The following is a 13,040-nucleotide window of genomic DNA, read 5'->3' on the forward strand; positions in this document are numbered from 1 at the left end:
TCAGGTATTAAAGATAAACATAATTTATTTTTATTTTTCACATAAGCATGAAATTGTTTTAATGTGAGAACAGGCCTGTGTGCTGAAATATCAGCATAAGATCTGAAGCCATCAGCTGAGTGACTAAAGGGTGATTCATGAAACAGGAAGCCACACACACATACACACACACACACACACACACACACACACACACACAAACACACACACGAGCTTACACACTTTGTCTCTATCTGAGACATCCCCTCTAGTTAGAGGAGGGGCTGCACTCACTACCTGCGTTCTGTCCTTATATGGAGAAAGAAAGAAATGTAGGATTTCACAGCTGAAGAAAGGAGTGTTTAGTTCATCACACCTCTCTGAGGAGCTAATGTGATCTGGCATGCTGTAATACCAGCACACATTGAAAATATTTCCTTTGTGTTGTGTGCATGGTGAAAAAAAACTGTCTGCATTAAAAGGGCCAGGCTATCCATGGTTCCAGATGGCTGCTTTATAAACACACTTTTTTCCCAGAGAAGATTCAGATACAATTATGAGAGCCATAATACACTAGGGACTCCTCTTACTACTCTCTGTGATGGCCTTTTGCCTGGAGGAAATGTGAACTGTAATCATTCTTGCTTTCTCTACTTTTGTGGGATATATCTGGGTCAGACAAAATAAGCAAGCTGAAGAGAGTAACACAAACATAATGGAATCTCCTCATGTCTCTTTCCATCATTCATCTCATTTCGTCACCCTGTTGTGTTTTTCAGTATCGCATTTGCTTTCCTTCTCGGACCAATGTATATAAACAATCAAACATTTTATAAAAGAAGATAAACTAAAAAAAGATTAAGAGAAGCAATAAGTCACTTGTCAGTGATGCAAATCCCAAATCCCTTTGTGCCTAAAAATCAAAAAAGGTCATTGTAATTTCTGAGACTCTCATTAGAAAGTCACGTCATTTTTTTTTTTACTATGACCTAGAAAAACAATTTCACAGTATATATATATAAGCTACTGAGGAGTGTGTGTTGATGTGTGTTTAAGACAGATTGTATAGCCCTCAGCTATGTAGAACTAGCAGTAAATGAGCATCATGCTAGTCAATGCGAGCTGCTTGAATCTGGTCCTTGGATAGATGCCCAATCTCATAACGGAGCATTTTCTTTGTGTGAGAATAGAAACAGGAAACCATGCAGAGAAAGAAAGAGTTACTTTGTATAAAAAGGGAAATGTAGGCAATTATCCAACACAAATATGTATTGTTATAAAGAATATTATATTATTACATTTAAGTAGCGCAGATTATGTCAAATCTCTTAGTCAAAATATCTATATTTTAAATGTAAACTATATGTATACATTTTTAAATGTGTTTCCTGAATGAAACAACAAACAAAACTTTTCTAGCATTACAAAATGTGCCAGAGTGCAATTCATGGCAACATTAAAAAATAGCATTCTCAGCATTTCCACAATTGGTGCTATAGCGGTCTTATCAGTTTTTATTAGGCCAAGTTAATATTATGATGGTGCATGAATTTTTAATTAACAAAATTATAATGGGTATATATGGGGAATTTATAATAAACAAATCACTATTACAAAAATATATTAAATATAAAAATATTGAATAAGACATAAATTACCATTTTTATGAAACATTATAACATTAAAACTGACTAAATCAGCAAATTAAGTTAAGACTCATGCCAGTTTTACAGTTCTGTTGCTCTTTCTATTCAATCTCCTTCTTCAACAACCTTAAAAATAAAGATGCTTTAAGGCATTGCTTTTTCACAGCAATGCCATAGAAGAACAATTTTTGGTTCCACAAAGAGCCATTCAGTTTCTTTAAAGACCCGTCTTACCTTTTGTAATCTGAAGAAGTAGAAAGGTTCTTCAGATGCTAAAGGTTCTTTATGGAACCATTTATGCAAAAAGGTTCTTCTATGGCATCGTGAAGAACCTTTATTTTTCAGAGTGAAAGCCAGCTCATGCTCTTTCATTCATCATCTCCTGCCAGGTCTTAGTTTGCCCCACTGAGGCCATTATAAGTGCACACAGACATACCCACTTAGAAGGCAATAGGAAATTTAGATTTGGAGTCTCAAAAAAACAACTTCAAGGGAACATAAACAGAGGTTTAGGCACTATTTACAGCAGTGGGTTAACGAGTTTTAAAACACATTAGGCAAAAAAACAAATTAGCTGGTGCAGCTGGGGTTGTAAAATCCATTAATGACACAGTGTGATGTTTGGCTATAAAACTTCTGGCAGTCAAGTGTGGTGGATGGCATTAGTGCAGGCCTGGAGTCAAACGCACATGCACATACACACTAAAAAGAGGATAATGCCAGTACTAGTCCCAAAGGAGAATACACTGACAGATCTGTGAGTACGGTACAAAGAGGATCAGCTGTTTTATGAATTATTCATAAACACAAGCCCAGTGAGACTACTGATTCAAGCTGCTGCCAGTAAAGTGAGAAAATGAGCCACTTTCTGATGAAACTCACTTTAATCATTCAGAAACAGGACTGAACAGAACTGGGACCTGTACCATGAAGCTGGTTTAGCTGGCAAGCCAGGTAAGTTTCAGTTTAGTTTGCACCAATCCTGAGTTTTAAGTACCATGAAAATGGCTTGGCTTTTAGTGATTTTCATCAACATAGTAACTTAGGCTTCACAGCTAACCTGCTCCAGGGCAGGTTATGTTCTGGTTTAGAGAGAGCAAACTGAAAACTGACCAATCAGCTTCAAGCAAAGTGACACATGTCTGACGCAATAAAACCACTCCCCCAGTTTCTCTTATTCCAAATTAAAGGACGCTAACAAAACATTTTTAAAGATAAAATTGTCTGATTTTTACACAAGCTTTATTAGTTCAATAGTAATTATTAAGATTTTATTTTAGATTAATACAAATATAGATCATATGCAATATAAATAAGTTTTAGAATCAATAGCTTTAAACATGATTATATATATTATGTTTTTTTAAGTTTCTCTCTTTCATGGATAGATAATTTCATCTTGTAAACGTGTTTTAATTCTTCATATTGTTCAATCTTTTAATCTTTGGAAGTGAATTCTGACTCTCTCATGACAAGTGAATCACAGTTTCAAGACATTTGATTGGCTGTTCATTAGTGATGTCACACTTTCATATGCACATGCTCCATTGACTCAGGATCAAGCCTGAGTTGACACAGAAAGTTGATGATCAGCTTCATGGTACCAACAAAGCAAGACTGGACTGGTTTGGTTTTGTCAACTTAAAACTAATCCTGTAAACCTGAGTTTGTTCAGCCACCATCATGGTACAGGCCCTTGGTCTGACAGCTGTCTGTGTGAGTTTCAAAACAGCAGTACAACTACAGTAATAGGAATAGCAGTAAAGTTTATTAATATATAGTCAAAATTTTATAAAAAATTAAGTGCATCTCTATGGAAAAAACTAATTTTTGATTGGTCAATCATGGCAAACATTAGACCACTGTATATCAGTATGCTCATCCTGTATAAATAAAACCGCAGCTACTTCATTTATCACACACACTGTGGATTCACGTTCTGTGGTTGTTCCTTACAAACTCAGCTGTGGTACCATCTTGCGCATTATTTATCGTCTGTAATAGTGAAAATAATCGCGCAGGTCCTAGCCTAAGTATTAGTGTAGCAAATATTGCTGGTCTTGTTGATGATTGTTTTGCACTGTTTGCACATGGCATTTTATTTTTTGTGGAAACTTTAAGGTAGGCCTAATATACCGGCGGTAAAAATTAAAATATTAATAATAGTAATAATAACTTAAAAATATTAATAAATCCTCCTGGACTATATGTTATCTCTTACTCCAGGGTTCCCCAAATTGGGGTTTGTGAGTTGATGACCATCTAATAATGAATGAAATCATAGAAATATAAAAACTGAATTAATTATTTACAAATAAAAACATACATCTAAATAAAACACACTTAGATACTTGACTTGATCACCTTCATGTCAAGTGACCTTTAACTGAAATCCGAAAAATGAGAACTGTGAACAAATGTCATGAATAATTGAAATATTAACCTAAAATATTAGGAGTTACGGCTATGTCCAGAGGGTTAGCTGATGTTTAAGAATGCCTTGCTCTGCATGTATGTTCCCTGCAGATCAAATCCCTGACCTTTCCAGCTGAGCTACAGGAATGGCAAGTTCAGTTCATTTGTTTGTTAGAACAATACACTCAATTATAAGAATACTTGAATGACCTGATTTACAAGAAGACACAACCGTCTTCTTCCACATCTGAAACCAATACATCATTAAAGCTGAATAACATTTGACTGGCTTTGAGACAAGTCAAGGACAGATGCTGGGTGGACCACGACTGCATCTGTTCAGTGTGAGGTAAGGCAGATAGAAAGAGAGGGCAAGAAACATCTGCTCAGCCAAATTGAAGGGAAGGTGAGATCATTGTATATCTGAATGTAGTTCTGAGATTCTTTGAATTTGGATTGGAGAGCTTTATATTGTCCCACCCAGGAGCCATGAAAGATAAGTTAAAGGGTATAAATGAATCTAAACCTCAGACAGAAATGCACATAATTGGACAGAACTGATTAGGTCTCATGATGTGCCTTGATAAACATTTAGTTTATCCAAGTTAATTTATTGTATTGCTAGAATACTCTGTCATGTTGTAAATCATTTGGATAAAAATGGATTATGTATTGATCCTTCCGAGTCAGTCCTTACTAAGCTAATTTACAGAAAGACATAAACTCAGATGAATGAACACACAGAAAGACAGCACCAACTGCAATGTAAACAAGTTAAACAGGGCAACGCCTAAGCAGAAGGACAATGCAGCATCATTTTATTTATGCACCCAGTATTTTTCCCAATTAAAACTGATTACACCTAAATAATTGATTAGTATTTTTATTATGTATATACACACACACACACACACACACACACACACACATATATATATATATATATATTCACATGAGACTTATTAGTGGTGTATTAAAGCTGGACTCGCTTTCATTCTCCCCACTGAAACCTACAGATAAAGTGTAGTTGAATTTTGATCAGTTTCCAGAACTTGTCGACACAAAAGAAATGCCCTGAAAACCCTCTCGGTTGGTATTAAAAGCCTCTGTTTTAGATATCGACTCTCACATCCCTCCAAGCAAAGGTTCAGTGAGTGTTGGATTGAGCACAGCGCACTGCTGTGAAGTGCTAGTGTGATTGTATCTGTTGAATTGCATCTCTCTCAGTCAAGGCCTGAGGAGGGAGCTAATTGAACAATAGAGTTAACAGCTGCCAGTGAAGGGAATAGTTTAGCCTGGGTAAATCAATAGTTATTTTCTTCATAACATATCTCCTAGTCAAACATCTAACTGTAGTTTAAGTCAGATTTTGGATTGTTTTCATGAACAGATCTTTTAGAGGTTTGATTTAAAAATAAAAACCTATCCTGTCTTTTTCTGTATGCTTTCTTTGAATTGGGGGTGCCTCAAGGCTATTTCACTGAATTTCCTGATCTCTTTTTCCTGCCTCTGTCTATTTTTGAGAGTGTAGTGACCCATATAGGTAGACCTTGCTCATTACACCATGCTTGCAGGCTACAGGGTGCATCCAATCAACCTCACCAACCACTGCAAATTTACTGCAATTTCCATTTAGATTAAGTACTTTTGTCCTTTAATGAATCAATGTGCAATAGGAATGGGAGCCGTTTAGATGGGAACAAACAATACTAAGTTTGTAGTTTGCTTTGCTATTGCACTGTTAGTCTGTGTTACTATCACACGGACATTGATAATACTGGCTTTGTGTAATTTTATCAATGCTTTGGCAATGTAAACCCACCCAATCTTTTCAGTTGTAATACTCCTGTTCAGCCAGCAGATGACAATCTTTATTTATTTAGTGAACTGACCTTGCTTTTATCATTGCAAACCATGTCTGAAACTAAAACACAGTTTGTGAGGTTGAACTTCAATTGTTTTTCGAAATCAGTATCTCACTGGTCTTTAAGTGGATTTGGTTCAGTAAACATTGGTGAAATCAGCAGGAAGTTCTGAGGATCAATAAGAATCCAGAAACAACAGGGAGATTTTTTTTATTCCTTCTCCTCAGCTTTCTTTGTCCTTGTGTTTGGGCATCTAAGGACATCTGTGATTCTTACAAGTTTTATCATCCTTTCCCTCCTTACATTTTATGCATTCTTTCTTTATTGAGTATCTCTCACAGGAGGTCATTTTGCATTCTGTCAGTCAGTTGTCTCACTGGAATTTCACTCTGAACGGTGCCCTCCAGAATACGCGCAGTTCTCTGAGGACTTATTTGCTGAAGACGTGGCTCTGCTTCTACAGAGACATGACATGCCCCATAACTCTCTGCATGTCCACTGGAAAAGGGTGTGGAGGTGCTGGCATCCTTATTGTTGCACTGCTGAAAGTTCTGTACCTGCCGATCCTTTACTCCTGCTGTGGGACTGGCTTTACTATGGCTCAAACAAATCCTGTGGCGGATGGTTTGGGTATCCTTACTCAGTGATTTGCGAAAGTTGGGTTTGAAGAGGAGATAAACCATAGGGTTGTAAATGGTGGAAGATTTGGCCAGGATGGCTGCCAGCGCAAAGGCGGTGGGTGGGACCTGCTCATTGGCACTGAACGCAGCCCACATGGCAACAATGGCATACGGGCTCCAAGCCGTAAGGAAGCCAATACACACAGCCACTGACAGCTAAAAAAAAACACACCACTCTTAGTTGTCATGCAATTAGATTCAATTATTTGTTTTTAAATGTTTTGAGATCATATTTTGACCTCTGTAACCTATATTCTCACACACATACACATTTCTTCAGGAAGAATGCATTAAACTGATAAAAAGTGACAGTGCTAAAATTTTCTTACTCAGTATTTTTGTCTTGTTTTCCAGTACAAATATCTTAACATTCTTTAAACAAGATTCATTTACTTGAGAAGTAGAATGACTTAAGATATTAAGTCTTGTTTTATGAAAAATTGTTAACTGAGTTTACACTTAAAACAAGAAAAAACTAAATAATTCAAGGGGAAAAACAAGTATGTTTTTCTTATCCCCTGGAAGATTTTTTTTTCTCCTCCTCAAGTAAATACACATTGATTTAAGATTATTTAGATATATGTAATGGAAAACAAGATAAGAGTAAGAACTTACTTAGTTTCATACTAAGTACTGAAGACTTACTTTTTTTTTTCTTTTTTTTTTTTGCTGAAAAGACATTTGATGTCATTAACATTTATGTTACATTTATTATGTTACAAATAGACAGTTCTATTTAAAAAACAAATGCTGATCCTTTGAATGTTCTATTATGAAAGAATAGTCCTAGAAAAAAAAAATATATATACAGGTATATATGCTTATATTATGTGTGTCTGTTGATTGCCAAATGTTTGTAAATGTATGCAATACAGCATACAAATATGTTTAGAGGGGACATTTGAGTGCCTCAGTAATCAACATTGAGCACCATCATATTCAACAGTGCAGTTACACAAGGGCACAATACACCAGGACAGCCAAAGGTACAGCCAGCCCTTGTCCAGAGGACAGAGGATGGGTAATCAGCATTACATTTTGAGGGACATTAGGTACATACTCAGCAACAGCATCACGTCCGTACTGTCTGCGCCACAGGGCAATAAAATGTGGTATATTTGCGCAGTGTGATAGTGTGGACATCATGAGTTTTTGTACACTTTTATGTCCCAGAGGTTCATTTGTATTAAAAGCAGTTTTTTTGCTATCTAAAGGTCACTGTAAACACAAAAACAACAATGAACTCATAAAGCTTACTTACCTTGACAATAAGAGCGTGTGCATTGGACACTTTGGTTTGTGGAGAGACGTGCTGTTGAACGGCTTGGCTAGACCCCCTCACTGTCAGTAGGATGAAGGTGTAAGAGAGGATGATGATGGTACAGGGAATAACATAACAAAAAATAAAGAGACTGATGATGTAAGACATGGCTAGGGCATCGTGGGATGGAGTGTACCTTGGAACACAGAATGTAGAAAAAGCATGACTGCAGAATCTGTTTGCGTACATGTCACATATTAATGCTAAAATGTTTGTGGTCATACCAGTTTATGCAGCAGGCGGTTCCGTACGGTTCTGGTCCAAAACTGCCCCACCGGGCCAAAGGTCCCACAGCAAAGACAGAGGCGTAACACCAAACCCCAACCACCATCACACAAGCATGGCTGGATGAGAATTTGTTACCTGTGGAAACAAGGACTGCATGAATAAATATTTTTACAAGAAAATGAACAGACTGGTCATGTTGACTAATTGGTCTGCCTGCATGATTCTCCTGACACAGGTCGGGACAGTTGGAATTATTTTAATTTCATATCCCACAGAGACAGAAGGAAGAAATGACCTGGTGTTTCAAGCTCCAGCAACCCCTTAAATGTGTGTTCATTATCTGTGTGTTCTTTCCTTGTTAGGTTCATTTTCCACCACTCTGTCTCTCCTATTTTATCTAATTTTCTCTACATGTTCTGATTTGTTCCAAGTGTTCTCTCTTATCTTTTTCTTCTGTGTCTCTTTTCATTTGTTTTTAAACACTGATTCTTGCGTATTTAAGCCTGAGGGTCTTTTAATTTCACAGTGAACTGAATGTGACAGTTTTCAGAATCTTCCGACAGAACCCGGCGCAAGCACTGTCCACTGTCCACTAGCACGAGTCCACCATATGAGACGAGACTTGACCCCAAAAAACTCACATTCATGAGAACAGTATCATTTATGTTAATTGTTAATATTTTAATCTAGAAGAAGCCTAGAAATGCGTATATACCATTCCAATGCCTAGAGAATTAGATGCAGAAACCAAACTGAACATTCACCAAGCTAAAAGAGTTAATCAGAAGTAGGTCTGTAATTTTATTCAGAGTTGCAACATTGTTTAAAGTGAATTCAAATTCACTGAAGATATAAAATTAAAGAAAATACATTTGTTTTACTGACTTTTACCTCAGTGAAACACTTTATCTGGATGTCTTAAGAGTTCTCGGGGGCGGGGGTTGTCTTCAGAACTTCTTAAAATTTTGTATATGTAAAATATTTCTCACATAAATCAACAAAACAGTGACAAAATCACAGTGTTTATTCATGTTATTTGGCAGACTCATCTTATCTTTATAACATGCTTATATTTAAAATAGAACATAGGAAACAGTAGGCTATCACTTTGTAATGGTTTGTAAAATAATTGTTTGGTTAAAGAGTATCAAAAGAGTTTCATACCGTAATTTGGGACGCAGACTTTGAGACAGCATACTGAAGACAAAGCAGTCAGGTTTGTTAGGCTGCATAAGCCAAATAAAACCCCGCACACAGCATAGCACAGACATGCTACCTCCCCAAACAACCATCTACAGAGAAAAAAGAGAAATCAACTTACTGTTTTTGCCGAACTCTGAAACACCCCTTTTCTTTATTTTTTTACATAAGAACCATGATACTTTACTGAAAAATAGATATAAGAGTATCAGGCATTTGAAGGGAGAATAAGAGAGTGGTGAAGCTTTTAAATTGTAGCTTGCTAAGCTAGCTTTATCACAAGCTACTAACAAAGATTAGCTAACTAAATTAACACTAAAGTAGCTATATCTTTTTATATAAATATGTTTTTTAATTCTTTAATTCCATCATTTATCAAAAATGGAAATTTGAGACATAACTAATAAACCTAGAAAATACTCAGTTATAAAGTGCACATTGAGAACATAATTGCTGAATAACAGTGCAACACTTTTGAACATTTGTTTTTGAACAAAATGTTTCACTAAAATGAATCAGACCTCTCAACCCTAAAATGTGAAATAGGGGTAGAGCGCACTTATATATTAACACTTTTACAAATGTTATTTCTGATATTTACAGAAACATAAGTTGTAATATTGTGAAGTCTCTCAATCTTTCTCTATTCTCTATTCTAGTGAGGAACAGTATGAAACAGGATCTCACCTGTGTGCTAGAGCAGATGGGATGGCCAGAGGAAACAGAGACAGGGTCATCCCTAGATCACTCACAGACAAGTTCACAACGAAAAACTCTGCTGGCTTCAAAGATGACCTCTTACGGTAGGCTACAAACAACAGTATGCCATTTCCCAGGAGCGACAAGACACCTGGGTGAGCAAAGGAGATCTTTTCATATTTTCATCAAAGTAGCTACTGTATTTGTAAAGCTGTATTGAAAATGTGCCCGACAGTGTGACATCTCCATGCCATAGCTGACAAACCTGTCACATGAAGACACCATTTGAGCTTGGAAATGCTAAGTGAACCCTGCTAGGTGTCTCAAGCAGTCTAGAATATCAATTTTCCTTATTTCTTTTAACAGACTGACGTTGGATCAATCCATGAGCTTCAATAATCTATGCAATTTGTCTGCTGCATTAGAGGCATAATTAAAGTTCTCACTTCTAAAGAAACGTTAATAGTAAGCAGACCAGAATAATCACACACATACATACCAAGTGGTCTCAAGTAAAAAAAGCCCACCCCATTCTCTTTTTTAATTATATCTGTGGCCATATCAGGGAAATAGATTATAGAATATAAATTTGATCATCCTCATTACTCAGGACAGTTTGACCACAGGCAGGGCAAGCAGCAGAAGGAGGTTAATTACAGGTGAACAGTTTCACCTCTGAATTATTCATAAAGAATAAAGGCATGCAAATTCATTGGGGTGTTGAGTGTTGTCCTGCTCTGAATTTTCCACATTTGAAGATAAAGAAGACAAGCAGGAGAATGTAACTGCAGTTGTGGACTCACAGAACACTGAATAAATTGATCCCATGAGGATGTCTTGCTGTCTGGAGATTGTGGATACAAACAGGGCAGTTTTTGACACATTGCCCATCTGCAGGGGAGAAATAGAATGTGTCAGATAGAGTTTCAAACAGAACTTCAAATGCATCTCTGAATGTTCTCAGATGCATTGGCTTTACATAGTGAACTTGTATGACTTTTTTTCTTGCGTGCAACACGAAAGGAGCTATTATATACACGAATGTCCATGTCTTTAGCAAAAATGTTTTCACTGTCCTACTCAAGCTTTGAAAAGGTCTGAGTTACAAACTTTTTAAAGAGTTTGCTACTGAAAGTTCCCCTGAGATGTTTCACATTCTAATTCATGTTTTTTACTGGAATCGTTGAGAAAAAAATGACACCTCAATTTGATAATTTTTTCTATTTCCTCCTCTCTCTCAGTCTCTTCTTGACGTACTTGTTGCTCTTCTAATTCTAACAGATCTTTCAAGTGTTCAGCACTTTGGCTGAATTTAGACCTTCAACTGTAGCGGGCAAATTGCCAGTATTAATCAGCGAGTTATTTGGTTCTGTTTCAGTTTGACAGGTCAGCTGTGTGTTCATTTATACTGTGTATGGTCAGTGAGGTAAACCGGGCTGGTAAACGTTGATTTGGGCTCTATGACCAATTGTGTTTTTTATGATTTGTATTATCTTTTTGTGGATTTCTTTTATTTCATCATTCTGTGTGTGACACATGATAATTGTACTATTTTGTACAACTACTTTATACTATAATAAATTTAATTATTATTTGGTTGTAAACCATTAATTCTTTGTGGTTAAAATAATCATAATATAGTATCTAATATTTTATTGTTTAAAAAAAAAAATTGTTCAGTATTTCAGTAAAGAGCATTTTGCTCAATGGAATGATTTTGTGGACGTTAAAGGTTCTTCATGGAACCATAGATGCCAATGAAGATCCTTTTAAGAGTGTGAAGAACATGTTTTAAATAAGCCTCAGCCTCATTTTCTCCCTAGTCTGTTTTCATTCATTTCTCTGGTGCAAAGCCCCAGACAACAGGCTATATTGGTTTGGATTCATATGATCTAGGAAAGTCTCTAGACTAAAAGCCCAGCTGGATGTTGCTTTCAACCATTTTTATCTCATCATTTTCACCGTATACATTATCTTTCTCGCTGGCCAGGGTCCTTGATGTATTAAAGCAGACAGCTCATTTTGAATTAACCCTGCCGACTGCTTTTAAACCCTAAACACATTCCTAGATTCCATTTCTGTAAAAATGCACAACATCTCCTGCTGCCATGTCATTTATTAACTCAAAGCCAGACTGCTACAATTGCCAACATTTTCTTGATAATTGTTCATGCTCCCCACCTCTCTTTGCTTAAGCTCTCCTGACATTTCCTATCCTTTTTTGAGTTGAAAAGAGCAACATATATATTTTTTAGATCATGATACACTCATAAGCAGGATCACTTTTCTTAATAAGAACATTAATATAATAAAATACATAGCTTGTGTTTTTGATCAACTTATTTTCCCCTTCATTCATCCCTTGTTAATGCTTGATCTTATCCTCACACTTTCAGACCTTATATTCCTTATAGACCAAATGTTGTGATGTGGTTTTCTCCATAAAAAGACAAAGCACACTTCTACACTCTCAGAAAAAAGTACAAAAGCTATCACTGGGTTGTACATTTTTAAAAATCACACTTTTTTTTTTACCTTATTTGCCCCTGAAGGATGCGCATACGTATCTAAATGGTACTTTTTTATGTAAAAGTACCATCCATCTGACAGCTTTTGAACCTTTTTATTGATATGCCTTTGAAAGACACATTTCCTCAGGCTGGTCTACATTTACATTACATTTCTACAGTAGGGCTATGTTCAATGTAATTTACAAAATAATGAAACATAAAAGCAGGCTTTGAATTTATCATAAAGGAGCCAACAATATTTCCTGCAATAGATCAGAATATTATAGAAAAGAATTACTTTCTTATTATATTTTTTTTCAAAATAGTATTATAAAATTATTTTATAATATAATTATTAAATATTATCAGTAATGTTACTTTTTATTTATAAACACTATTAAATATGAAAAATATTGTATTTTTATAATGATATGACCATATGCAATCAAACATGCCAAGTGTATTTGTAACATGATCTTTCATCTAGGAATCAACAT

The 13,040-nt window shown here is 35.9% G+C and overlaps 1 protein-coding gene across 1 annotated transcript; it reads right to left on the reverse strand.

Moving 5' to 3' along the window:
• Positions 1-4,950: 4,950 nt before the first annotated feature.
• Positions 4,951-11,275, reverse strand: opn7c (opsin 7, group member c). The gene is made up of 6 exons (XM_052564174.1): positions 10,837-11,275; positions 10,022-10,184; positions 9,299-9,426; positions 8,131-8,269; positions 7,847-8,042; positions 4,951-6,741 (listed from the first exon to the last, which is right to left on the reverse strand). Exons 1-6 carry the CDS (start codon positions 10,979-10,981, stop codon positions 6,241-6,243), a joined length of 1,272 nt encoding a protein of 423 aa, XP_052420134.1. The 5' UTR covers positions 10,982-11,275; the 3' UTR covers positions 4,951-6,240.
• Positions 11,276-13,040: the final 1,765 nt, after the last annotated feature.

The sequence above is a fragment of the Carassius gibelio genome, chromosome B8 (assembly GCF_023724105.1).
Source record: "Carassius gibelio isolate Cgi1373 ecotype wild population from Czech Republic chromosome B8, carGib1.2-hapl.c, whole genome shotgun sequence".
NCBI classification, from domain to species: Eukaryota; Metazoa; Chordata; class Actinopteri; order Cypriniformes; family Cyprinidae; genus Carassius; species Carassius gibelio.

What these genes read in the sequence shown, in the direction of transcription:
- opn7c (XM_052564174.1), bottom strand. Translation starts at nt 10,981, where the DNA reads ATGCATTTGAAGTTCTGTTTGAAACTCTATCTGACACATTCTATTTCT. An exon ending in AGTCTGCGTCCCAAATTACG is followed by an intron (nt 8,270 to 9,298) that starts GTATGAAACTCT and finishes TTGTTTCCACAG; the next exon opens with GTAACAAATTCTCATCCAGC. An exon ending in CACACGCTCTTATTGTCAAG is followed by an intron (nt 6,742 to 7,846) that starts GTAAGTAAGCTT and finishes GTTTTTTTTTAG; the next exon opens with CTGTCAGTGGCTGTGTGTAT.